General features: G+C 39.3%; 4 protein-coding genes across 6 annotated transcripts in view; 3 read left to right on the top strand and 1 right to left on the bottom strand.

Annotated features, from left to right (window-relative positions):
- Nucleotides 1–427: 427 nt before the first annotated feature.
- LOC147315084 (rhomboid-related protein 4-like) lies at nucleotides 428–8,450 on the bottom strand. 2 transcript variants are annotated; one of them, XM_086262299.1, is made up of 9 exons: nucleotides 8,194–8,450; nucleotides 7,488–7,576; nucleotides 7,213–7,377; nucleotides 6,607–6,886; nucleotides 6,279–6,411; nucleotides 4,367–4,455; nucleotides 2,090–2,155; nucleotides 1,824–1,961; nucleotides 428–1,710 (listed from the first exon to the last, which is right to left on the bottom strand). In XM_086262299.1, the coding sequence occupies exons 3-9, from the start codon at nucleotides 7,363–7,365 to the stop codon at nucleotides 1,604–1,606; spliced, it is 966 nt and encodes a 321-aa protein (XP_086118425.1). In that variant the 5' UTR covers nucleotides 7,366–7,377; nucleotides 7,488–7,576; nucleotides 8,194–8,450; the 3' UTR covers nucleotides 428–1,603. The 2 variants fall into 2 exon arrangements, with proteins under 2 accessions (XP_086118425.1, XP_086118426.1); XM_086262300.1 differs by lacking the exon at nucleotides 7,488–7,576.
- An 805-nt stretch (nucleotides 8,451–9,255) lies between these two features.
- LOC147315085 (tubulin alpha chain-like) lies at nucleotides 9,256–12,152 on the top strand. Its single transcript, XM_086262301.1, has 4 exons — nucleotides 9,256–9,387; nucleotides 10,050–10,272; nucleotides 10,352–10,500; nucleotides 11,045–12,152. The coding sequence occupies exons 1-4, from the start codon at nucleotides 9,385–9,387 to the stop codon at nucleotides 12,020–12,022; spliced, it is 1,353 nt and encodes a 450-aa protein (XP_086118427.1). The 5' UTR covers nucleotides 9,256–9,384; the 3' UTR covers nucleotides 12,023–12,152.
- A 2,032-nt stretch (nucleotides 12,153–14,184) lies between these two features.
- LOC147315086 (tubulin alpha chain-like) lies at nucleotides 14,185–18,124 on the top strand. Its single transcript, XM_086262304.1, has 4 exons — nucleotides 14,185–14,342; nucleotides 16,245–16,467; nucleotides 16,547–16,695; nucleotides 16,779–18,124. The coding sequence occupies exons 1-4, from the start codon at nucleotides 14,340–14,342 to the stop codon at nucleotides 17,754–17,756; spliced, it is 1,353 nt and encodes a 450-aa protein (XP_086118430.1). The 5' UTR covers nucleotides 14,185–14,339; the 3' UTR covers nucleotides 17,757–18,124.
- Nucleotides 18,125–19,786: 1,662 nt separating this feature from the next.
- Nucleotides 19,787–25,577, top strand: part of eml2 (EMAP like 2) — a 31,985-nt gene continuing 26,194 nt past the window's right edge. The window contains exon 1 of one of the 2 annotated variants that reach the window (XM_086262302.1): nucleotides 19,787–20,042. In XM_086262302.1, coding sequence (XP_086118428.1) covers nucleotides 19,970–20,042 — 73 coding nt within the window. In that variant the 5' untranslated portion in view covers nucleotides 19,787–19,969. Of the gene's footprint in view, nucleotides 20,043–25,317; nucleotides 25,432–25,577 lie in introns of those variants that run through there. The other variant, XM_086262303.1, reaches the window with a different exon arrangement.

The raw sequence follows: 25,577 nt of genomic DNA on the forward strand, positions 1-25,577 counted from the left end.
CCTCTTGGCAGGTTGCAAAAATCAATCTATGTAAACTGTCAGCACACATCTGATATAAAAATATTTAAATCCACCTACTGTGATAGTGAGCCCGGATGTGTAATGCCCAACCTTTTGAACCTCTCACCACTTGAAATGGTAAGACTTTATCAAATCTACTGTAATATTATGGTTTTGGACCCATGTGGGCTGAGGTATGGTTCGTTGGGTTTCTTAGCTCTAATTTTTAAGCTGTCCTACTTCCCATCATGCCTCAGGGTTTTAGGGGAAATCTGAGCCAGCAATGTACTTCTTAAACGTTCCCTCCTAACTTTACTTACAGACAGCATCAGTCTAGCTCGGTGCCTTTTTACAAAGGTTAGAGTATTATGGTGTTGGATTTGTTTTGTTTAAAAAAATTACACATAACTCCATTTTATTTCCTATAAAAATATTTAATACATGATGTAATTCGGCTGTAGGTATACATGGATTATTTCAACTCAAAAGAGTGAATGAGCAGTATGTGTAAATAAATGTACGACTGCAAAGACATACTGAGCATTCATGAAAACAGATGTTTTGTGCACCAAAAAGCAACATTTATAACATTTATAAACTTCAAGAAAACAAAAAAGAAAGCAAAAACATCAAGAAGAATTTAGAAACTTTTGGCCCAATGTGGCATATTTTTGCAATCTAATGATAAATGACTTGAACTTAAACATGACATAACCAGTAAACTTTACTGAAGAGCGAATGCATCATGAGCACATTGTTCATATCTTTTGCTGAACTTTGCTGAACTTTCTTGAAAATACTGGCCTGTTAAAAATTTAAAGGGATCTTAGGGGAAATTAAAAAAAAGACATAATTTAAAATTTAATACCAGCTTCATTTTTGCCTTTTGTAGTTGAGTAATATAAGTAGAGGCTTACTGAGATCAGAAGTCTTGCTCACCTCCAGGATAGCTCCTGCAACATTATGTTTCAGATGTCAGTGGATTTCATCATCCAGACTCTTAGAATTTACAATCACGGCTTTCCGAAGTTTGGAGCACACGGATAATAGCTCTGATTCTATTGTCTTGTCGTTGGATCTCTAAGTTGATGAACATATGCTGAAATATCACAGTAAACATTTTGTAGCCATTTAAACAAAACCTTGTCTCGTCTTTATTGCTTGTGTGAAAAAAAGAACACTAGCCGACTGGAGTAAATATAGTGGTGTTTAAGTAAGACTTGTTGCAGTTCTCCAACTCAAGTATAGACGTAAAGCAGCATTAAACAGCATTTTTAATACGATGTCTGCTACCTACTTCAAAACTAATATTACCTTTAATCTCTGCTACCGACGTGCATCTAAAGTTGTCTTCAGCGTCATCAGACAGATCAAAAACTGCTCATTAGCCTTTGAACTCTTATAAAGCATCACAGCCATTTTCCATAGGTGACATTAATTCATTTTAGTGCCACCTTAACAAAAAGCGCCACACAACAAAGACCTCTTAAATATGTCAGCCTGTGATTTTGGATCTTCTTATTCAGGACACTCATCCTCAGCTTGTGGTTGCAATATTTGGAACTTTTCAGTAAAAAATTCTTCTTCCTTGCCGCTGTTTCATTCATCTGTCAAACCTCCTCAGTCTCATTTGCCTGATTTGCTCAGCTCTGGCATCTTCGGAGAGGTGGAAACCATAAGGAGGGGGGGCTCCTCTCTGCCGGGTTTGACCTAAAAAAAGAAAAGAAAAGAAAAGAAAGATAAACCAGTGACATCAGATAGATATAAAAAATAAATCACTCTAACCCTTTTCCACTTATCAAAACTGTCCCCTCCTGCCTTACCTCTGTCATTCAGGCTGTTTCTGATGGCTTCCTCTAACTGCTCCTCCTCTGTCAGTCCACCTGTATAAGATGCATCTGCTGTGTAACCTGGTGCATACTGATAGTTTCCTGAGAGTCCTCTACCAGTGCCAGTGTAGCCTGAGACACACATACACACCAGGTTAAGTCTGGCATATTGTATACTCTCGTTATTGTCTGTAAATCCCGTGAAGACAGCAAAGCCTACAATATATTAGTCAGTATACAGTCATTTTCTGCCATCATACCCGAGTAGCCCGAAGATCTGTAGTAGGCACCGGGCTGTGAGTTATATCCATTCGATGTCACAAACCCTGGTGAAAATATATGCAGATTATTTCAGTTTTCCTCTCAATAAGCAGATTCTATATAAATATCAGGTACTTGTAGGAAAGGTATTGTAAGAAAGCTTGATCTAGTCCATTTGTAGTTTGCTTTAGGTTGAACCTATTGACCAACCTCTCTGTTTAGAGCAACCGAAGAATGACACTAGCTATCACCTGATGACAATTTAGCTTTCAATTCGCCTCACAAAGTTTAGCTGCATTTACGAAAGTCTTGCTCTCATTTGAGGGAGCTCCGGTGTAGCTCCCCCCAGGGGCTTGTCAGCAGAGCAACTGAAGGGCTCCCACATTGTTTCCATTTAAACAAATCAAATCACTTTTATTGTCACATCACATGTGCAGGTACATTGGTACAGCACATGTGAGTGAAATTCTTGTGTGCGGGCTTCACAAGCAACAGAGTTGTGCAGAATACAATAATTTTGCTTGTTTACATTATTGTATTCTGCACAACTCTGTTGCTTGTGAAGCCCGCACACAAGAATTTCACTCACATGTGCTGTACCAATGTACCTGCACATGTGATGTGACAATTAGAGATGGCACAATACCACTTTTTTATGTCCGATACCGATACCGATATCATAAATTTGAATATCTGCCGATACCGATATGAATCCGATATAGTGTTTTTTAATCAACAAAACTGTTTTTTAAAATATCTTGCTGCATTTTGTATAAGTTCATACTCAAGTTTAAAACAACAACTACACTAAAGCTATTCTGTTATACCTGTATGCAAAAAAAAAAATTTCATAGTTCAGCAATACTGATCAATCTAATAAACTTAAACCTACACCATCCTCCCTATTCTGGTATTTTAAAGAGTACTTAGCATAAATATTAAGCAACCTAACTAATAGGGCTCCAACTCCCAGCAACAACAAAAATAAATAAATAAAAAATAGGGAACCACCCCTCACGCTCCACCTCATGATGCTTAATCGACGTAATCAACCTTAATTTGATGCAGTGTGAAAAAAAATGCACAGAAATCAATTCTTTTTCAAGAAATATTAAATAGATTCAACATCTTTCTTCAACAAAATTGCAGACTGCACAGATGGTACCTTCCCAAAGGAAAAAGTACTATAGCTTACTAGGGTATATATATTAGACTTAATAGTTACTATATACAGTAATTGACTTCTATTCATTTTACATCAAATTAAAACTTTGGGTGTCAGATAATTATTCATTAAAAGCTCGACATTTTAAATGAGAATAAGAAAGAAAAGTATGTCTTTGTGCCCCCTTTTCCCTGTTAATGCCCTATCGGCCCCCCTGGCTAAACTTTGCTAGATCCGCCCCTGCACAGTTACCAGCATCAGCTACGTAGAAAAAGATCCTCGAGTAGAAAGTAATATTAAATAAATTCTAACAACAGCTGATCAAGCTTAAACGTGCTGCTGTTGTTCAGCCGCTGGTTTCCTCTTTCTGGTGCAAAGTGGGCCAAAAGCAAACTAGAGACACGACTGGCGACAGAAAAGCCGATCAGCTGATCGTTAAGCAGTTTCATGATTGAAGTAGCAGCAAGAAGTCGCTCCATATATCGTTTGTTAAGCTTAACGCAGGAATGCTTTACAAACATTCAGAGATGGACTTACACACTTGCTTTACTTCTCTCGGGATAACTTTGTTGGAGATGAAATGCCGGGTTGCTAGCGAAGCTCCACATGCTATCCAGACCACCGACAGGTCCTGCATGCCACAGCCGCTCTATCACGTGATGCATACTGCTCCGACGTGCTAACGTTCTGAGGTGAGTTACGGCGTGTTGCAAGTTTTGTGAGGTGCTTTCGTGATATTTAATGGATCGGATTACATTTTTTATTTTTCTCCGATATCCGATCCAGTAATTTAGGTCAGTATCGGACCGATACCGATACGTAATATCGGATCGGTCCATCTCTAGTGACAATAAAAGTGATTTGATTTGATTTGTTTAAATGGAAACAATGTGGGAGCCCTTCAGTGTTACTTCAAACAGTGTTACTGACAAATATTTATATTTGTACATAGATTAATTCTCAAAGCTGACTCTAGTGTTCTATCACATATTTTCTATCACACTTGAATCTTTAGACTTTGGTCCACTGTGTTTTTGCCATCTTACGAGTGGCTGCGTTAATATAAATGTAAGAAAACAGGTGAGAAAAAAAACAAAACATGAATTCAGACCTGCACATTTCTTCATGATTTTCTTCAGTGGTCCGGTGGTGTAGAGGAGACCTACCAGGATCCCTGACAGGTGACCAACAAAAGAGGTCCTGAAGAAGAGAAGCATAGATTATTGCTATTTAATCAAACACTGCCATCTACAGGACATTTTAATTCAACACCTCAAACAACAGGTTCCTAAAATAAAACATTAGTAAGTAAGTAAGTAAAATTTTATTTATATAGCACATTTCTAGATAAGAGATCACAAAATGCTTTACAAGGTATAGGCACAGATTAAAAAGACAAAATACAGTCAAAAGTTAACAAAATGCAATTTTAAAAAGATGTGTTTTTAGCTGTTTTTTAAAAGTAATCAGTGAATCAGCAGATCTTAAGTTCTGAGGAAGAGAATTCCACAGTCTGGCGGCCACAGTAGCAAAAGCTCGATCACCCCTAGTTTTCAGTCTCGTATACTTAATAACAAGTAGGCCCTGACCACAAGACCTCAGAGACCTACTAGGGGCATAGGGCTGTAAGAGTTCAATGATGTATGATGGTGCTTGTTCTTGAAGAGCCTTAAATGTGAGAACCAGAATCTTAAAGTGGACTCTGAATTCGACAGGGAGCCAGTGTAACTGTATAAGCAGCGGTGTTATATGTGAGTATTTCGATGTTTTCGTCAGAAGCCTTGCTGCAGCATTTTTGGACATTTACTAATTTACTAATTGTCATTGAGCCTAACTGCATACTAATCACACATCAGTGAGCAGAAGAAATTGTATCTGAATCTGGAGCAGTATTAGATTAGAGAGAAGTCGATGTGTATGTTGATTCAATCATGAAATGACATCATGTAGCCTTACCCTCTGTGGATACTGACTGATACTAAAATATAATTTAAAAAAAAAAACAGAGAACAGTTGAGCCATTTTCAGAGGAACCCGTTTTGCATTTTTATTATCTGTAACACAAATACCTGATTCTGTTCAGCGACTGTACCGGAGTACTTGTGCTTCTTAATGCTTCTTTCAGGTACCATTTAAAAAATATATTAAACATCCCCATCCCCTTTTTATATCCACTTGCAAGTAGGGCTGGGTATTGTCACTGATTTCTACAACTGACTCAATTCTGATTCACAAGATCCTGATTGAATTGGATTAAATGCGATTCAATTTTGACTCAGAAATATTGTAATTATGATAATTTATCTTGGATTTGTACTGTCGAAAGAAGCCTCTAAAACTTGTAAATTAAATATATTCTTTTTCAAATTAATAACACATCCTAAAGCAGTTACAATATTGCACTTTTTATTTTATTCCTGGGGCTTAACAGTTTAAGCCCCAGGAGTTTTTCTAAGGTTCCTGCTGAAAAATAGCATGCCCAAAGTGAATCGACTATTTCTCTGCAATTACAAACTCAATATAACTATAAAAATAAAGGTGACACTTTGAAAATTCTTTGGTATTGAATTGGTCTTGAAGTACACTGAGAGAGAGCTGTGCAGGAAGTGCAATTTTATCGTGGTGGAAGCAAAACAGCAAAAATAAGAGGGAATTCATTGCAATGTTTTTCAAAAGTCTGGTTTGTCTCCTTTTGCTGCTGGTTCAGTGAATTTTGGTCAGAGAGTGACGTGCAGCTTTGGAATCTGTCAGATGTCTACTTTCAACACCCAATGCCATGTTTTAGCTGAGATTCTGATGCTTCTGGCAAAATCCATTTAAAAATGCATTTCAGGATTTAATGAATCGATGTTGGATTATTCAAATTCAAATTAATTTGAAATAGAAAATCAATTTTTAAAGCAGAAGAGCTGTTGCCCTGCTAGGTGCATCAGTGTTCACACTGGTATCTCTATATTTTAACTGTGTAGTAAATCCATAGTCCTGATTAATTTACAGATACGAATTACAGACAGGTAACTCACCCGGGTGATGTTATGTGGATAAGCACCAGCTCTACCCAGCTAGCATAGCGACTAGACACAGATAATCCCATCACATAGGTCACACTTCCGGGGTAGTAATGGTTATTGAGTACCTTCAAAGCAAACAGGACACCTAGAAGCACAAACGTTGCAAAGATAAATACACAAGAAAAAGGAAATGTTGCCATTTTCGGAAAAAAAGATCAAATAGTTGGTCATGACATATGGAGGAAGATAATACAATATATGTTTACAAATATAGAGTGATCAAATCTTCTATATCAGTTACAACATAAAGGATTATAGAACTTTCCCCTATAATTTATACCTGAGAAGCCAACAGCACACGCCATGCTGTACGACTGGTCCTGCATGAGCTCTGTTAGCAACGCCTCCAACACTAGATAGACCAGTCCAGTAAGCAGAGAGAACACTGAGAGCAGGTAAAGGAACCAGGGCCCACCCAGCCGTTGCTCCAGCCTTCTACCTTTCCAGAGGAAGGACACCATGTTGAAGTAAAGATGCCAGTCGTCTGCATGGTGCAGTGGGGACAGCAGGAGTCTGCGCCAGTCTTTAAACCAGTAGGCCTGCTGCACACTAACACAGGCCTAGGAAATTAGGAGATAATACATTTTTTTACATTTTTTAAATACTAATTAGAATACTATCATAAAAAGTTATTATTATTATACTTTAGTTATTATGAGATCTGCACATAATCTTTCTACTTGATAAACAACTTTCCCATTAATGTAATAATATCTTCCTTGTTGATTATATTCTAACATTTTAGTAACACAGTTTAAAACAATTATTTCAGGGCTACTGCACTGTATAAAACAAAATAGCCAACCTTGTGCTGTATAAATATTGGTCGACATTAAAAATGGACAAACTCTGTCTCCATCATTAGAGGTGTATTTGGTGTATTTACCTGAAACAGTGGGGCAGCAGGGAATAGGTAAAGGTACACATTGAGAGCCAGGACAGCCAGAGTGATGGGAGGGATATTGTTCAGACCCAATTGAAACACCTGGGAGGCAAGGAGCAGCAAGCCCAGCTGGGATCCCCTCTGTCTGTTTCGCATACTGAAAATAACCTAGGGAAAAACAACTGCCTGATTATTTTTCAGACATTTTCGGTTACCATAAAATTCACATTTATAAGTTATTAGAGAAAGGCTGAAGATTAAATCATGGTAATGCTCACACAATCTCTGAGTATCAGCTTTGAAAGACTCGGATGCACGGAAACTCCCTCTACTAGACTATTAGTTGTATTAATAAGGAAGTGTTGGGCTGTTGTTAAAACAAAACACAAACATTAGAAATTAGAAAGAAATGTCAGAGAAAGCTCAAGTGGTTACAGTTCACATTAATTCAATTACTAGCAGAAGTCCAGACTGTAGATTTGATCTGAAGCCTTTATAAGAAAAAGAATACCACTGCTTGTCGTGCTTTAATATGATGAGTTAAAATGCCTTTTGCTGATATCTAACACATAAGAAATTTAACTAATATTCATTATTAAAGACTGAGTCCTCCTTCCCCCATGAGCTTATAAATGTTCAGGAAATGTCAGTCACATGGCGGTGCATATGTACAGTCAAACCATACACACAGCCTTAGATATCATACAACCCCAACACCGCGATCCAGAGTATAAGTAGTAGTAAGTAGTAATATAAGTAGTATAAGAAAGGTATCCCTCTGGTTAATGTTATTGTAGTTGAACAGATACAGTCAATAATAATTAGCAATTAGAAAAAAGTCTGCAAGTCAGTTTAAAACATTCAGTAGCTTAACAACACTGATGCTGATGTTCTTTGGAAAAAACAATATTCCATTACTAAAGAATAAAATGCCCCACAACATACAATGACATTCACTTCACGGGGAACTAAAAGTAAACTTACTGTCAGCGCTGACAATCGTTGGAAACGCTTCCTCGTTCAGTTACTTTCGCTACCGCAAACTTTAACGTCAGCCCGGTGTTTAACCAGGTGAGCACAATTTAACGCTGATAAAAAACATAAAGTTTCACTTATATAACTCTTAATCAAACGTCAGCAAAACGTATTACTAGATATTTCACCATTTCTAGCATTTACCAGTAACAACTCGACAAGTTGGCGCTGTGTAAACGTCAGAGGTCACGTGACAATAACAAAGCGCAGCCGCATTCGGGTTTGCGAGGTAAAGGTCAGTTTTTCCTTCTTCTTCTTCTTCTTCTTCTTCTTCTTCTTCTTCTTCTTCTTCTTCTTCTTCTTCTTCTTATTATTATTATTATTATTATTATTATTATTATTATTATTATTATTATTATTATTATTATTATTAACAAAGGCAATAAAACAATACCTACAAGAACCTATGATAATAACAACAACAATCACTCTGGCCAAGACAGGGGAAAAAGGGAGAAAGGCGCAATAAGAACAGTAAGCATTATTAGGGTAGGGTAAATCTACAGCTGGGTATTTAGAAAAACAGTATTTGGATGGATCGTAATAGATATAGTAGACTGAATAAACTTTATAGTTTTGAAATTAATCTAAAAACAAACTTTGCCACTTGATAGTGATCTTAGTATATACATGGAATTAAGAGAACTTTAGAGCTTGAAGAAGCTTATCGGATGAGAGGTGAAACGTCTTCAAGAAACTTAAAGAAGTCCAGACGCTTTTTTCCCAAGCTCGTTAGACTACGTTCAACATCCAGCGGGCGGTACGTAAAAACCGTTATAGAAATGTGGTCAGAGCGATTCTAAGGCTTTGTGAACTAGGGGGGTTAAGAAAGATATAGATTCACTAAAAATGTCGCTTTTAGTTATTATAATGTTAAATTATTATATTTTAATTTATATACGTTATTTTACTTTATTCAGAATTAACCTGGCGGTTAACTTTCTTTTCTAAATTTTGGGGGGTTAAAATTAAGCATACCAGTGATCCACCTCCACCCTATTGTTCAAGAAATGGTTCAATCCTCTTTAGGCGGGGAAAGCGTCATCTGCTTCATTATTTCCTGTTACGTCGACGCTTAACGGTCGGTTTGTAGGACTGAGATTTTTCAGCCATTTTTTAGCGTAAACACCAAAGAGCAAAATGGTAAGAAACCTTGTAAAAGCAAACTTTTAGTAGTCAGTTACGGGCGATATGTTTCTTCCGCATTTTTTGACCTCCTCCCAGTTCTAAGGAGCGAGGAGGGAAGTGTTGCCTTTAACTGCAAAGTAGAAATGGGAAAATGATGTCTCTACACTGACATTTACTTTATTCTGTGATGGTTATGCAAGAGGTGTGGTTTAAATATATAAATGATTAGGGGGGGTTATTGTGTTTTAGGTTAGTAAGTGTCTTGTAAATGGTGAGCAGATCAGATATGGGGAAAAAAATAGTGGTTGAAGTGTGAACGGAGAGAATTGTTTTGTTTTGTTCACGATCACTTGAATATTCGGTTTCGTTAAAGCGTTTTTTCAGTAATAGATTCCAAGTGAAAAGGGCGCACATTTTGAAATTTCAACAGCACGTACGTCATCGGTAGTTAAGGAAGGAAAGATTTGTCGCATAGCAACACAATGTATGGAGAAAACAGTCAAGTGAAGACTAGTATGCTTGTGATTGGGATACTTTTTAAAGACTGTTTGGCCCAAAAGCAAGGAGTAATTGGCATTGTTCCCATGTATGCAGTTTTTCAATTTGTGTCCCTTTACTCTGATCTAAAAGAAAAAGGTGTACATCTAATTGACTCCCCCCCTCTCCCCCTCCCACAGCGTGAATGCATCTCCGTCCACGTTGGACAGGCTGGTGTCCAGATTGGGAATGCCTGCTGGGAGCTTTACTGCTTGGAACATGGCATTCAGCCAGACGGTCAAATGCCCAGTGACAAGACCATTGGCGGAGGAGATGATTCCTTCAACACATTTTTCAGTGAGACTGGAGCTGGAAAGCATGTCCCTAGAGCTGTTTTTGTGGACCTTGAACCCACTGTGATCGGTAAGCGTTGTTACCATTGGCTAAATGTAGCAGTGCAGTATGTGAGTCAGTTTAAATAACTGTCTGTCTGTTTCCTTAGATGAGGTGCGGACTGGGACGTATCGCCAGCTGTTCCACCCTGAGCAGTTGATCACTGGCAAGGAGGATGCAGCTAACAATTATGCCCGTGGACACTATACCATTGGAAAAGAGATCATTGATCTTGTTCTGGACAGGGTTCGCAAACTGGTGGGTAAATTCAGAGCCATTATCGACAAAGTAAACTAGATAACTGTATCGCATGAACTTTGTCTTTCCCTCTCCATCCTTTTTTTTTTTTTTGATTTGATTTTTTATTGATTAGCATTCAAATATCTCAGTGAAGACAGAACAAAGATCTACCACAAAGCAAGAAAGCATGAGACAAGGCTAATCAAAAGGTATTGGCTGAAGCATTTGCTTATTACGCCAACCCTTTTAACAAAAGATCTTTTTGCATGCAGCTCCTGTACACAGGGCTGGAAGCAAATAATAAAACAAAGCAAAAACAAACAAACAAACAAGAAAAAAAAAACAACAACAACTTTCCACCACACAAGTAACTACATCAAAGCAAAAGAATCAAGAGGGTTTTTTTGCTCTTTTCATTCTTGATATATATTTTTCTAATACTCTATTTTTAAACATATTTTTAAACAAGGAAAATGAACTACACCTTTTTAAATCACTGTCATGACTATTCCACAGGTTAACTCCTCTAACAGAAACACATCTCTGCTTTATATTTGTCCAGGCTGACCAGTGCACTGGTCTTCAGGGCTTCCTGGTGTTCCACAGCTTTGGTGGTGGGACCGGCTCTGGTTTCACCTCCCTGCTGATGGAGCGCCTTTCTGTCGACTACGGCAAGAAGTCAAAGCTGGAGTTTTCCATCTACCCAGCTCCCCAAGTGTCCACTGCTGTGGTTGAGCCCTACAACGCCATCCTGACCACCCACACCACCCTAGAGCACTCTGACTGTGCCTTCATGGTAGATAACGAGGCAATCTATGACATCTGCCGTAGGAACCTCGATATCGAGCGTCCTTCCTACACCAACCTGAACAGGTTGATCAGCCAGATTGTGTCCTCCATCACTGCTTCGCTCCGCTTCGATGGCGCCCTCAATGTTGATCTGACAGAGTTCCAGACCAACTTGGTGCCCTACCCTCGTATCCATTTCCCCCTGGCCACCTACGCCCCCGTCATCTCTGCAGAGAAAGCTTATCACGAGCAGTTAACTGTATCAGAAATCACAAACGCTTGCTTCGAGCCAGCCAATCAGATGGTGAAATGTGACCCTCGCCACGGCAAGTACATGGCCTGCTGCCTTTTGTACCGTGGCGATGTGGTGCCCAAAGATGTCAACGCTGCCATTGCTGCCATTAAAACCAAGCGCACCATCCAGTTCGTGGACTGGTGCCCCACCGGTTTCAAGGTCGGCATCAACTACCAGCCACCCACTGTGGTTCCTGGTGGAGACCTGGCCAAGGTCCAGAGGGCTGTGTGTATGCTGAGCAACACCACCGCCATCGCTGAGGCTTGGGCACGACTTGACCACAAGTTTGACTTGATGTACGCCAAGCGTGCATTTGTTCACTGGTATGTGGGTGAGGGAATGGAGGAGGGTGAGTTTTCTGAGGCTAGAGAGGACATGGCAGCTCTAGAGAAGGATTATGAAGAGGTTGGAGTTGACTCTGTTGATGGGGAGGGAGATGAGGAAGGTGAGGAGTAGGTTCATTGCAATAAAATCATCAAAGTTATGCAAGTTCACTCAGAAGCACTGTTACATTGGTCTACCAAATCTTGTTACACATTCCTGTGTATAATTTTCAACTTTAAATAAATGTGGTGTTTTAATGCTATGTGAGAGTGTAACATGGAGACATGACCACTTTGTTTTGTAGTTCTGTTCTTTCAGTATCAGCACTTTCTTTTATTAAGGTGCTGCTTAATAAAGAGTACATGAGCTGTTTAAAGAGAAGGTGTCAGTGCATTAATTTTTTTAAAACACTAATACTCAAAAACTGTTAAGAACAGTTTTAAAGCTTTACACCTTAAATATTTAAATACATAAAACAGCAGTTGCTTGGGGCTGTAAAATTTAATCTGGTTTCATCTAATTATGTGTTTGGGGCCTAGTGTGGAAAGTCTATAATATTTAAAAAAAAACTAATTTGGGAATCAAAGGTGTGCATCCGGCAGTATATGCTGATGTGTCGTAATGTTTTTTTAGTTCTATCCCGAACGGCCACCACAGAAAAATGGAAAATAAAATACATCTTAAACATACATGCACAGTCAGCATATAAAACAATCATATTATTTCATCTAAAAAATATTTACTTTAGATAACTGAAGTGTGTTTTGTCGATACTGCCGCTGTTATCTTGTTTAAAAATAAGTTGGCAGAACGTTTAAATACCAGTCAAAATTCTTACCTCCTTCCATGTTTGTATATTGTTATCAAACACCCATGCTGATTCCCCACAGTGGTCACACTTATTAATTCTGTTTTGTAGTTTCTCACATGCTTACAGTATTAAATATTAAATATATTTAAGGCTGTGTGCTTTATACAGTCACTGGTACACTAATTTATTATTAAATTAAAGGACAATGATTTGGGAAATAGTTACCGCCACCCAACGGAGATATTAATATTATTTTAAGTTTTCATTATACCATCTTTTAGTAATGATGGACGGATTCTTTGATTCAATTTACTTTTTAAAAGTAATATTTCTGGGCAATATTCCCCCAAAAAGATATACCTAGTAAATAGGTCAAGTGATCAATTAAATTATATTTATTTTAAAAAGATGAGTAAACAAATAAATACTTTAAGTGGTTGTAAGTAGAAATTACTTAATAATCGTAACTACAAGCAGGCACTGCCTGCCAAACATGTTCAGAGGCTTCAGCGGAAGAGGTTTAACCTCCCGCTCTGTCTCACCGGTTTCTGGCATCGATTGTAAACACGTGCGCCAGGTGTAGCTCACCGTTTCTCCGTCAATTATTCAGGAATCCTACCTAGGATCAGCTTTCTCGTCTCACAAACACAAACCTGTTTCATTTAGCTCGCAGTTTTCTACACTCTACAAACTGTATAGCTTTCCTGCCGCCAACGATCATTACCCGGACTGCCGGAGCATCTGTTGCTTATAGGAACAGCGGCATATAGATGGGAAGTTTTTGTTTTGTTTTGTTTTCATAATTTTGAACTTCGTATTGTTGTCTTAAAAAAACCTTTCTGTAAACAACGTGATCATTGAACGACAACACAATAATATAGACATAATAATATAAAGGGAAATGTGAGTAAATGTGAAGCAGCGAGTATACTGTGTTTTTATGAAGAAAATAAATACGTATAAAAAGAGAAAGAAAAAAAAACCACATCAATTTATACAAAGGGATTGCTTGGTGGGATACACCTTTGTATTTTTGCATAGAACAATAGTCTTGATCGATTTCTTTTCGCAGTGTGACCTGTTTGGCTGTTTCATCTTTTCACGTATGTAATTGAAGGCAGAGCTATGAAGACACAGAAAGAAACACATTTTTAAATTCAGTTTTATTGTACTAATACTGTATTAAAATTTTAATTACTTGGTTGTACTCAAATTGTTAAAAGTTATACATGAGTTACATTTATCATCCAAACCGCCAGGAGGCGATACGTAAAATGATTCTAGAAATGCGGTCCGAGGAAGTCAGGGCGAATCTAAGGGTCTAGAAATTAGGGAGCCATTAAAGATATTTGTACGTTTAAAATTTACATTTTTTTATTATATAATTAATAGAAGACGCATTTTGCTTTATTTTGGATTAATCTAGTGATTAGTTTTTTTGTTTTTGGATAAAATTAAGCATATTGTAATCCGCGCACCTCCTAATTTATAAGAAATGGTTCGGTCCCCTCCGCAAGCCAGGCGCGAAAGCGCTGTCTGCGTCATTATTTCCTCTTAGATCGGCTCCTAACGGTTGGTTTGGAGGATTTGTTGTCGAGTTTTTCTTCCTATTCTTTACTCTAAGGACCAACGAACAAAATGGTAAGAAATTTAAAAACCTCTGCTAAATGTTGGCAGTTGGTTATTGATGATATGTCGGTGCGCAATTTTTAATCTGCTGTTCTAAGGAACGAGGGAGGAAGCGTTGCCTTAAACCGAAAAGTAAAAACGGGAACATGGAAGGCAGTATACGGAACTACGTTTTACTCTTTGATAATCAGACAGGTCGCATAATTTTAGGTATCAGTAAGATTGGCGGGTATAACTGTGATTTGGGGCGTGGGGAGATGACTTTGCGCATTTTTGGTGGTTGTGACAACCCATTCCTCCCCGCTTTCCGTTCGGCCTTTTGTGCACCGGAGAGGTGTGGTTTATATCCAGTCAGTGACAACATCTGGCCCAGCGTCCCACTGGACTGTAAAAGCTCTTAGTGATTGATTGATTGATTGATTGGTAATTTATTTCAACATGTGAACAATATACAAGTACATTTAGAAAAGAAATGAGAGAAAAAAAATATACTATACAAATTACATACAAAAAAACATTCTGATTAATTTACATGTTGAAAGGGAGTGGGAAGAAGTATACACTTATTTAATCCCACCCCTGTCCCATAAATTATCAGTGAATATTTAGTCAGCTTCCTTACTGATATAATTTGTAATAAAAATAGTGAACAGATTTCTGATATACTATATACTATAATATCACATCATGAATTTTTTGTTTGTTTGTTTTTAAATAGAGACATTCACTTAATTTAAATATTTTCCTTTTCTTTATAGATCGAGAAGATCATATTTTTATAACTCTTTTTGAACAGTTTTATGTTTGGACATTGCTTTAATTCCATATTCAGTTTGTTCCATAGTTTCACTCCTTGAACAGAAACACAAAAGCCTTTTCTTGTAGTACGTACCTTCATTGTTTTGAAGTTACAAAAACCCCTTAAATTATAACTTCCTTCTTTCAAAAAAAACATACTCTGAATATTACCTGGCAGTTCTTTATTTTTTGCTTTGAATAGAATTTGTGCTGTTTGAAATTTCACTATATCATCAATTTTCAATATTTCAGACTGCAAAAATAGTGAGTTTGTATGTTCCCTATAACCTGCATTGTGGATGATTCGAATTGCTTTCTTTTGAAGAGTAAAAAGTGAATGTAATGTGGTTTTATAGTTATTGCCCCAGACCTCTGCACAATAGCTTAAGTATGGTGAAACCAGTGAACAGTAGAGAATATGAAGTGATGTTCTGTCGAATACCTGTTTTGCCTTGTTTAGTACTGCAATGCTTCGTGATACTTTGGAATGAATATATCTTACGTGAGCTCTCCAGTTAAGTTTTTCATCTATTATTACCCCCAGAAATTTATTTTCACTGACTCTTTCAATATCAACACCATTTATTTGAATCTTTGCATTTGTATTTAAACTACTATTTCCAAATAACATAAGTTTAGATTTATTCAAATTTAATGATAATTTGTTTTTATCAAGCCAGAACTTCACTTTACTTATTTCATTAGTCATATCCTCCAATAAATTCTGCAGATCATCACCAGAGCAAAAAATGTTTGTATCGTCAGCAAAGAGAACCATTTTTAATACTTTGGACACTTTACAGATGTCGTTAATGTACAAGTTGAAGAATTTTGGACCCAAAACTGACCCTTGGGGTACACCACAAGCAATGTCCATACATAAGGAGCAACCACCATTTATTTTCACAAACTGCTTTCTGTGCTCAGTTGTTGGGTAGCTATCTTCTCTAAGACACCTTTTGAATTAACTTGCTCTTTAGTTTAGGTTTTAGGTTTTTGACCTGGATAAATGGTGAACAGGTCGGGAGGGGGAAAAAGTGATAAGGTTTTTGGTACCCATATCATCTGTAGTGAAAAAAGTGTGAACATCTAAGTGACCTGTCTTTCTTCCCACAGCGTGAATGCATCTCCATCCACGTTGGACAGGCTGGTGTCCAGATTGGGAATGCCTGCTGGGAGCTTTACTGCTTGGAACATGGCATTCAGCCAGACGGTCAAATGCCCAGTGACAAGACCATTGGCGGAGGAGATGATTCCTTCAACACATTTTTCAGTGAGACTGGAGCTGGAAAGCATGTCCCTAGAGCTGTTTTTGTGGACCTTGAACCCACTGTGATCGGTAAGCGTTGTTACCATTGGCTAAATGTAGCAGTGCAGTATGTGAGTCAGTTTAAATAACTGTCTGTCTGTTTCCTTAGATGAGGTGCGGACTGGGACGTATCGCCAGCTGTTCCACCCTGAGCAGTTGATCACTGGCAAGGAGGATGCAGCTAACAATTATGCCCGTGGACACTATACCATTGGAAAAGAGATCATTGATCTTGTTCTGGACAGGGTTCGCAAACTGGTGGGTAAATTCAGAGCCATTATCGGCAAAGTAAACTAGATAACTGTATCGCATGAACTTTGTCTTTCCCTCTCCATCCTCAGGCTGACCAGTGCACTGGTCTTCAGGGCTTCCTGGTGTTCCACAGCTTTGGCGGTGGGACCGGCTCTGGTTTCACCTCCCTGCTGATGGAGCGCCTTTCTGTAGACTACGGCAAGAAGTCAAAGCTGGAGTTTTCCATCTACCCAGCTCCCCAAGTGTCCACTGCTGTGGTTGAGCCCTACAACGCCATCCTGACCACCCACACCACCCTAGAGCACTCTGACTGTGCCTTCATGGTAGATAACGAGGCAATCTATGACATCTGCCGTAGGAACCTCGATATCGAGCGTCCTTCCTACACCAACCTGAACAGGTTGATCAGCCAGATTGTGTCCTCCATCACTGCTTCGCTCCGCTTTGATGGCGCCCTCAATGTTGATCTGACAGAGTTCCAGACCAACTTGGTGCCCTACCCTCGTATCCATTTCCCCCTGGCCACCTACGCCCCCGTCATCTCTGCAGAGAAAGCTTATCACGAGCAGTTAACTGTATCAGAAATCACAAACTCTTGCTTCGAGCCAGCCAATCAGATGGTGAAATGTGACCCTCGCCACGGCAAGTACATGGCCTGCTGCCTTTTGTACCGTGGCGATGTGGTGCCCAAAGATGTCAACGCTGCCATTGCTGCCATTAAAACCAAGCGCACCATCCAGTTCGTGGACTGGTGCCCCACCGGTTTCAAGGTCGGCATCAACTACCAGCCACCCACTGTGGTTCCTGGTGGAGACCTGGCCAAGGTCCAGAGGGCTGTGTGTATGCTGAGCAACACCACCGCCATCGCTGAGGCTTGGGCACGACTTGACCACAAGTTTGACTTGATGTACGCCAAGCGTGCATTTGTTCACTGGTATGTGGGTGAGGGAATGGAGGAGGGTGAGTTTTCTGAGGCTAGAGAGGACATGGCAGCTCTAGAGAAGGATTATGAAGAGGTTGGAGTTGACTCTGTTGATGGGGAGGGAGATGAGGAAGGTGAGGAGTAGGTTCATTGCAATAAAATCATCAAAGTTATGCAAGTTCACTCAGAAGCACTGTTACATTGGTCTACCAAATCTTGTTACACATTCCTGTGGAGGAGAGTGCATATTTTTCATCTGTGAATAAATGCGTATGAAAATTAAAATGCATTGTTTTTATTTGACATAAGAGTGTAACATGGAGACATGACGACTTCATTTTGTAGTTTTATTCCTTCAACGTCATCAGTTTTTTCTTCCAGGTGCTGCTGATCTTTAACAACGAGTACATGAGCGATTAAAAATCAAACTTGATATCTACTTGACTAGCGATTGAGATGAATCATTTTCATAATTTCTACATCTACTCAAGAGCTCCAAAGTGTTTTACAGGTTTGCTTTACAATATAAAGAACAGAGGTATTTATTGTCTGAAAAGCTGAACTCTTAACGAGTGTTACAATGGAAGGTGGCTTCTGATTGTAGATTGTATGACTAAAATAAGATCTGAAGGTCAGGATCAGCCCACAGACCATCTCAATATGACTTCTGATGTCATTTAAAGGAAAACTGGAAACAAACCCTCCTGAGAGGGAAAAAAAATGGATAGCCTTGGAGCTTGAGATTAAATCAATTTAATAAAGTTGTACTGCCACTGACTCATTTCAACAGACTAAACTGTGTGCAAATAAATTATCAGTGACAAACTGAAACACCTTTATTTATGTAGCACTAACCAACCATAAGAAAGATTTAAAAGTATTAGATCAAAGTTGTCAGTAACAGACACAAGACAAGTCAGCTTCTCTGACATGCTGATCATTTCTTCGTGCTCTATCAAATTGAATCTAGTTTCATTTAATTATGCATTTGAGGCCTGGTGATGAAATTCAGTCACATACAGTCTGCATTTTAAACCAAGCATTATATTTATTCAAAATGTGTCCTTTAGCTAACTGAAATGTGTTTTGCTTTGTTAGCAATAAAAACATTAATACAGTTTTTGAAAGCATTCTTTCTTTTCAATATTTGTCCCAAAGCATCTACCTAATAATAATAATAATCATCAACATCATCATCATAGGGCAATTTATTAAATTATGATTTTATTACTTTTAAAAAAAAAAACCAAGGTATTCATTCGTAAATGTTAATAATCGTAACTAAAAGCAGGTACTGCCAGCCGAACATGTTCAGAGGCTGCAGCGGAAGAGGTTCAACCTCCAGTTCTGTCTCAACGGTTTCTGGCATCGATTGTAAACACGTGTGCCAGGTGCAGCTCACCGTTTCTCCGTCAATTATTCAGGAACGCAACGCCTCCCTGCGATCACCTTTCCCGTCTCACAAACACAAACCTGTTTCATTTAGTTCGGTGTTTTCTACACTCTACAAACTGTATAGCTTTCCTGCCGCCAATGATCGCTACCCGGACCACAGCTGCCGGAGAGGCTGTTGCTATAGGAACAGCGGCACACAAGGCAGACAGACAGACAGGAAGATGTCAATTAGATTATTGCCGGAAGAAACATGGTTCTCCCTTCAAAATAAAAGCGGGTCCCATCGCAAAGGAGACCCAAAACTAAGGAAAAACAAAAGAAAGTAAATAAATAAATAAAAGTAATGTAAAAAAGATAACAAAAACTAAATAAAAATGTCCCCAGAAATATGAATTTAAAACATTACAGATAATTACCTTTTTATCTACTTAAAAGAAGAAAAGTCAGATTAAACTGCTTATATCCTGCTGACCAGTAGAATTGAATGTCTTTTAAGTTACATAGTGTTTCAAAATAACTTCACTACAGAGTCTTTGTCATTTGTATAAATTAAGGTGACTATATATATATATATATATATATATATATATATATATATATATATAAAATTTGAATCTGTATTGTTTTGATATTGTATTAAAATCTACATTTAATCTAGTCCAAAATTGACATCACAATCGCATAAGTCTTCCAAATCATATTAAGTGGCTAAGAAGCATTGTTGAATATTACTTTGAAAGCAGGCAGAGGAAGTGCAGTTTGTCCCACAGGTTGCACTTGACGGTGACAGTAAGGCTGGAGCGGGAATAGCCGGAGAGCCGAGGCAGGTAAAAGTGTGTATGTGTTTGTATGATGAGACAGAAAGGGGTAACGGCGTGAAGAAGAGAGGGAGAGAGGTGAAAGGAGGACAAAGCAGACGAGTGAGAGTTGGAAAAACAGAAGAGATAACAAAAGGAGGAAAGGATGTCGGAGCGGGTAGCTTCGTGTGGGAGCCTGTATGACAGCACCAACCTGCTGCTACAGTACTGCAACAACGGTGAGCTGCCTCTCATCACACGCAACAGGGGGAAAATAAAAAACCACCGCCGTCCAGACAGCTGCACAGCTCTCCAATTTCATTCAGAAAAATCGAGAAAACAAACAAACATGTTTTTGCATTCTTCTAGAGGACGTTTTAAAATATATTTCAAAAATATCAGAAGAGATGTTGAAAATATTTAGTGTCTTCTGATTTTGCTTACGTGGTTTGTGTTTGTGTAATGAGCTTTGTATGATTTTACTCTTTTATCATATTAGATTACTGCTGGCTCTTACACACACACACACACACACACACACACACACACACACACACACACACACACACACACTATGTGTATATGCGTGTATATATAATGTACATAGCTGTCAACGTACAGTTTTTTTAGTTGCAACAATAAAAACAGATGAACACATTTTAAGTGAACTGCGTTTGAAGGCACAAAGGTTTCGATTATTTTAATCTGTTTATTTATTTATTTTATTTATTACAATTTAGATATGGCTTATATTCATTTCAAAAGTTCCCAGCTGTTTGACACTTTCAGGATCTCTTTCTGACAGCGTTGTGTTTTTAATAGTTAGAGAGTAAAATTTATTGAGTTATCATCACTAAGTCATTTACATGAGTGAAGAACCACACTTTAGGGCTACAAACCGCTGTTAGAAATACAATTGACCTGTTGCCTTTAGCACTAAAGTGGTGGAGGGATTGTGGTTGCCATCATGAATAGGAACTTTGTCTTGTTCGCAATATCAGCAGCTTAATTTTTTACACTCATGGCCATTTGACAGTTTCCTTACCCCCCGCCTCGTCTGCCTGTGTCGGTCACATCCTGGTTAACAAATATGATGCAAATGCTCGCCTGATGCTGCTAGAATAGATCGTATCTGTGGTCACGCTGGAGGATTGTGACAGGCGTACGAGGTGGTGATGAGTTTCTAAGGCTGTTTTAGACAAATTGTCTCTGTGGAGAGATTCATGTGGAGATGCGAATACCATCAGTGGAGCAGTTTAAGGCGTTTGAACTGTTGTTATCTTAGGGAAGTATCTGTGGATTGCATTAACCCTGCAGTCAACTAAACTTCACAGACAGCCATATTGAGAAGCAGGTGGGGAGACAGTGAGGGGTCGTGAGAGTCTGATCAGAGCTGTGATGTGTGTTATCCAAGAAGGAGCATGTGCCAATCAAAGCATTTGGTGGAGGCGGTGGTCCAAAGCCTCCTGCAGCTTCCTGGATCATAACGATTTCAGTTAAACTGTAAGACAAATGCACAGCCTCGGCTCGTTGATCTTCACAGTAGCTGAGCTCAAATTAAAACAAAAAGAGGAAAATTTTGCTTGTAAGTTACAGTGGAGGCTTGTTGAGTGACAGCTGGTCCTGCAGCTGAGGGTCAACTGCTTTATTTGGACCACTTTGGACGCATAATGACTGGCTTTTTGGCTTCTTCACTTTAAATGTTAAAACAAAAATAGCACTTTGATTTAAATCAGCAGTTAATAATATGAATACATTGCTGTTTTTTTGTAGGTTATTGTCATCTGATAAAACTGACAAGTTTCCTTTTTGGACTATTTATTTGAAGGACAAGTGGGTACGTTAATGAGGTGTCACAGTGTGCCATGAAGGCTGTAGGTTCTCATCCAATTAAATGCAGGCAGATTTCGTTCATTATGGTTGCTGTATTATTTTCAGACTGTATTTTTTTTACCTGCTATTCACCACAGCATTTTCATGCACGGACATGCCATGGGGTTGTTTTTAGCTGGTTTGGATTGTGACTTTGAGTGGGGACTCTACTGCTAAAATTATTGAAAGCAAAAACAGAAGTAATTTGCACCCTCCTTGGTCAACAGGGTGAAGCACAGTATTTAATCTGTGTCTGGATACTGCAGTCAGACAATAAACAGTGTTTAGTTTTAAACTAGGTGCTGAAATATGCCTGTGTGAAGTGTGAATCAGTCATAAGAATAACATGAAGGTGTCTTATTGCAGGTAGCAGGCTGCAGGTAGACAGGAATGAGCTAAGTGGAGAACAGAGTGTGTTATAATTCTGTTAGTAGACTCTGTTAGCAACAGGAAGCTCTAGAGAGTTTAACATAGCCAAAATGTATCTTTTATGTGTCTATTAAAGCACCCTGTTTCGTTCCCTTTCCTTTGACCTGTCTGTCAATCTTCTTGTATCTGCCATCTGTCCTCTCACTGCTGTAACCAGAGATCCTCCATCCTGATCCGATCTGTTGTCATGTCCTGGTCAACGCTTGAGCCAAATGCAGTTTGGATTCTCCAGTGTTTAAAAAATTTTCTAGTCAAATTAAACACATAGTCTCTTTGAACATGTTGAACGTCTGGCTCCAATAAAGCTGGATGTTCTATTTGTAGGGCAGTATAATGAGTTAGTTTAGCATTTCCAGTACTGACAGGTTTTATAGCTTTTATCTAAATGATGCTGTTGAGGTAAATACAACACATCAGGCTTCTTTATACATTCTGTCTCAGTCCTCAGAGCTTTTACTCTTGAGCTCATTTCAGAATTGCACAGTTGTCCTTTGAATCGAATATACTTGTTCATATTGTGACACTTTAGCACAGAGACATATGAGGACACACTGTACAGGCATTAAGTGATTCTCAGCTATTAAAGTCTGCACACAGACGTCGTTAATGGCCTCACAATAAATTTCAGTGTGCCTCACTTCTCTCCGTGCTGTTGTTTTAGAGTCGACAGGAGGTTTACGCTACTAACTAGCAATTTAGTTTGTTTTGTTATTTGGGTTCCGGTTTTAATAATAGTTTGCATTTCATATGCAAATTTAATTTGGTCATCAGTGGGGAATGAAAAAGATTTTTAACTAAATCTCATATCTCACTATTTTATCTGAAGAAACAAGACTCTAAATGGGCCATTTCCCTTTGCACATCCATATTTTATGATTCATCTTTGTTGCAGTGGTGTATTTAACAACATGCACCTGTTACAAGGTGACAAGGTGATTAGCAACACAGGGGCACCACAGGGGACTGTCCTCTCCCCCTTCCTCTTTACCCTCTACACCACAGACTTCAGCCACTGCACAGAGACCTGCCATCTTCAGAAGTTTTCTGATGACTCTGCGGTGGTTGGATGCATCAGCAGGGATGATGAGACAGAGTACCGGGCTGTGGTCGACTCCTTTGTCACGTGGTGTGAGCAGAATCATCTGCAGCTCAACGTGGCAAAGACCAAGGAACTGATCGTGGACTTCAGGAAGACCAGGAAACACTTGACCCCTGTTTCAATCCAGGGGGTCAGTGTTGACATTGTGGAGGACTATAAATACCTTGGAGTACACATTGACAATAAACTGGACTGGGCTAAAAACACCACAGCACTTTACAGGAAGGGCCAGAGTCGTCTCTATTTTTTGAGGCGACTGAGGTCCTTCAACATCTGCCAGAAAATGCTGAGGATTTTCTATGAGTCTGTGGTGGCCAGTGCGATCCTCTATGCTGTTGCATGCTGGGGGAGCAGGCTGAGGGTCGCAGATGCCAACAGACTTAATAAACTGATCCGTAAGGCCAGCAATGTTGTGGGGATGGAGCTGGACTCCCTCAAGGTGGTGTCGGAGAGGCGGATGCTGTCCAAGATAAAGACAATGTTGGATAACACCTCCCACCCACTCCATGACATGTTGGTCAGTCACAGGAGCACGTTCAGTGAGAGACTGAGATTACCGAAAAGCACCACTGAACGACACAGGAAATCATTCCTGCCTGTGGCCATCTCCCTGTACAACGCATCCACTTAACACACTGTTTACTGCTACAACTACACATGTTTCTTTTCCAACTATTTATTTATAAGTGACTTATGTATGTATGTATATATATGTATATATTGTACTATTCTTAGTTAGCGTATTGTCTGTCTTGTCTTAATGTTGGTTTAAAATGGAGCACTGTAACAAAAAATAATTTCCCCCAGGGATCAATAAAGTATTCTGATTCTGATTCTGATTATCTCTACGAAAGTACGCACATGAGTGCATGAATCCATACTGACATCTGGACCACGTTTACAGTGCAAAGTGATGCTGTGCAACCTGCAGAGTGCCACTTTACCAGTGCAGAGTACAGTCTGTTCCTCCAGCTGAAGACTGAAATGACTAGCGGCTGAAGCAATGTTTGAGCGTTACAGCGACAAACCCGTCAATCGTGGCATACTGTATGCTGCACAGCTGCCATTTGCAAACTCTGTTTAGTGGCAATAAAAAGAAAAAAGCGTCACGCACCAGTCTGCTGAAAAATTCCTTTCTTCATGGTACGCTGAGGTTTCAATTCAAATGGCAAGTGTTTAAAATGTAAGATTTACTGTATTATTTATTTAAATGTTGGTATAGGGTGAGGAAAACACTTCACAAACACATATTTTATGTTGTGAAATGAGGTTTCTTCTTGTTGAAGGTTCTTCCTCCCAGTTTTCACCAGGTGCTGCTCATTGGGGATCATGCAATGAGTGGAGTTCTCTATAATATTGTGGGGTGTTGGCATTATAATATATCGTCCCTTAAGCAGGCTGCAACAGCATACAGTGCAGCACAGAAGATTAAGCTGTGTCACACTTTAGCTACATAGACTGGAAATCCATCTGTTATCATTGGTTTTGACCTTTTCCTGTCTGTAGAACATCACAGACTCATCTTTTAAAGCACCAAAATCGGCCATACTCTTGTTACCAGTTTGAAACATTTCCAGATGAGTGCATGTAGATCTTGAATGAGAATATACTGCATGGTAACTGGACAGTTTTTACATTTTTACCTGCAAGGACACAGACTACAGTGGTGGCATTTATTCTCATGTGGTGTGTATCCTTTATGTGGGTGTGTGAGTGCATGTCATTGATCCTGGACGTCGCAGCATCTCTTCCTGGTGGTGCCTGGCTGTGCTGATGCTGATGCTGGTGCAGTGTGTTTGTGTGGCCCTAAGCCAGGCTCCACCCCTTCTGCCTCGGCTTTCTCTCTGCTTGTAGCTAATTAATGAGACAGGAGGAGGGATGTAAGGGAAGGAGTAGAAAAAAAAGAGGAGAGAGAGAGAGGCAGAGCAGGGGATGGGAGGAGGAAGAGGGAGTGGCCCAGGAAGGAGGAAGTGGAGGTGGAGGAAGGAGTGGGTCAGCAAAAGAGGATGGCAGATGATTTATTTTTGTGTGTGTGTGTGAGATAGAGAGGGAGCGAGAGGGTGAGCAAGCACCGGTCATAGATGGGAAGGGGAGGGAGTGGGAGTCCAGGAAGTCTCTAAGGAGGAAGAGTGAGGGCAAGTGGACTGACTGACTGACTGCTCTGTGGATTGAGTGACTGGTTGATTGACAGGAGGAGTGACCAGGCACTCAGTGTGGCAGTATGGCAGGTAGGCACGTCGAGCTCCACCTTCATCATCACTTCACTGCAGCATAAATATTCCAGCAGCCAACAGTCTTCTTATTGTCCTGTGCCGACCTCCCTACCTCTTTGACAGGATCACACTTACACATTCCTCTGAATTTCATCATCCAC

The sequence above is a fragment of the Aulonocara sp. 'chitande type north' Nkhata Bay genome, linkage group LG14, assembly GCF_057382095.1.
Source record: "Aulonocara sp. 'chitande type north' Nkhata Bay isolate Kocher_YH1m ecotype deep benthic linkage group LG14, A_spYH_male_GT1.1, whole genome shotgun sequence".
NCBI lineage: Eukaryota > Metazoa > Chordata > Actinopteri > Cichliformes > Cichlidae > Aulonocara > Aulonocara sp. 'chitande type north' Nkhata Bay.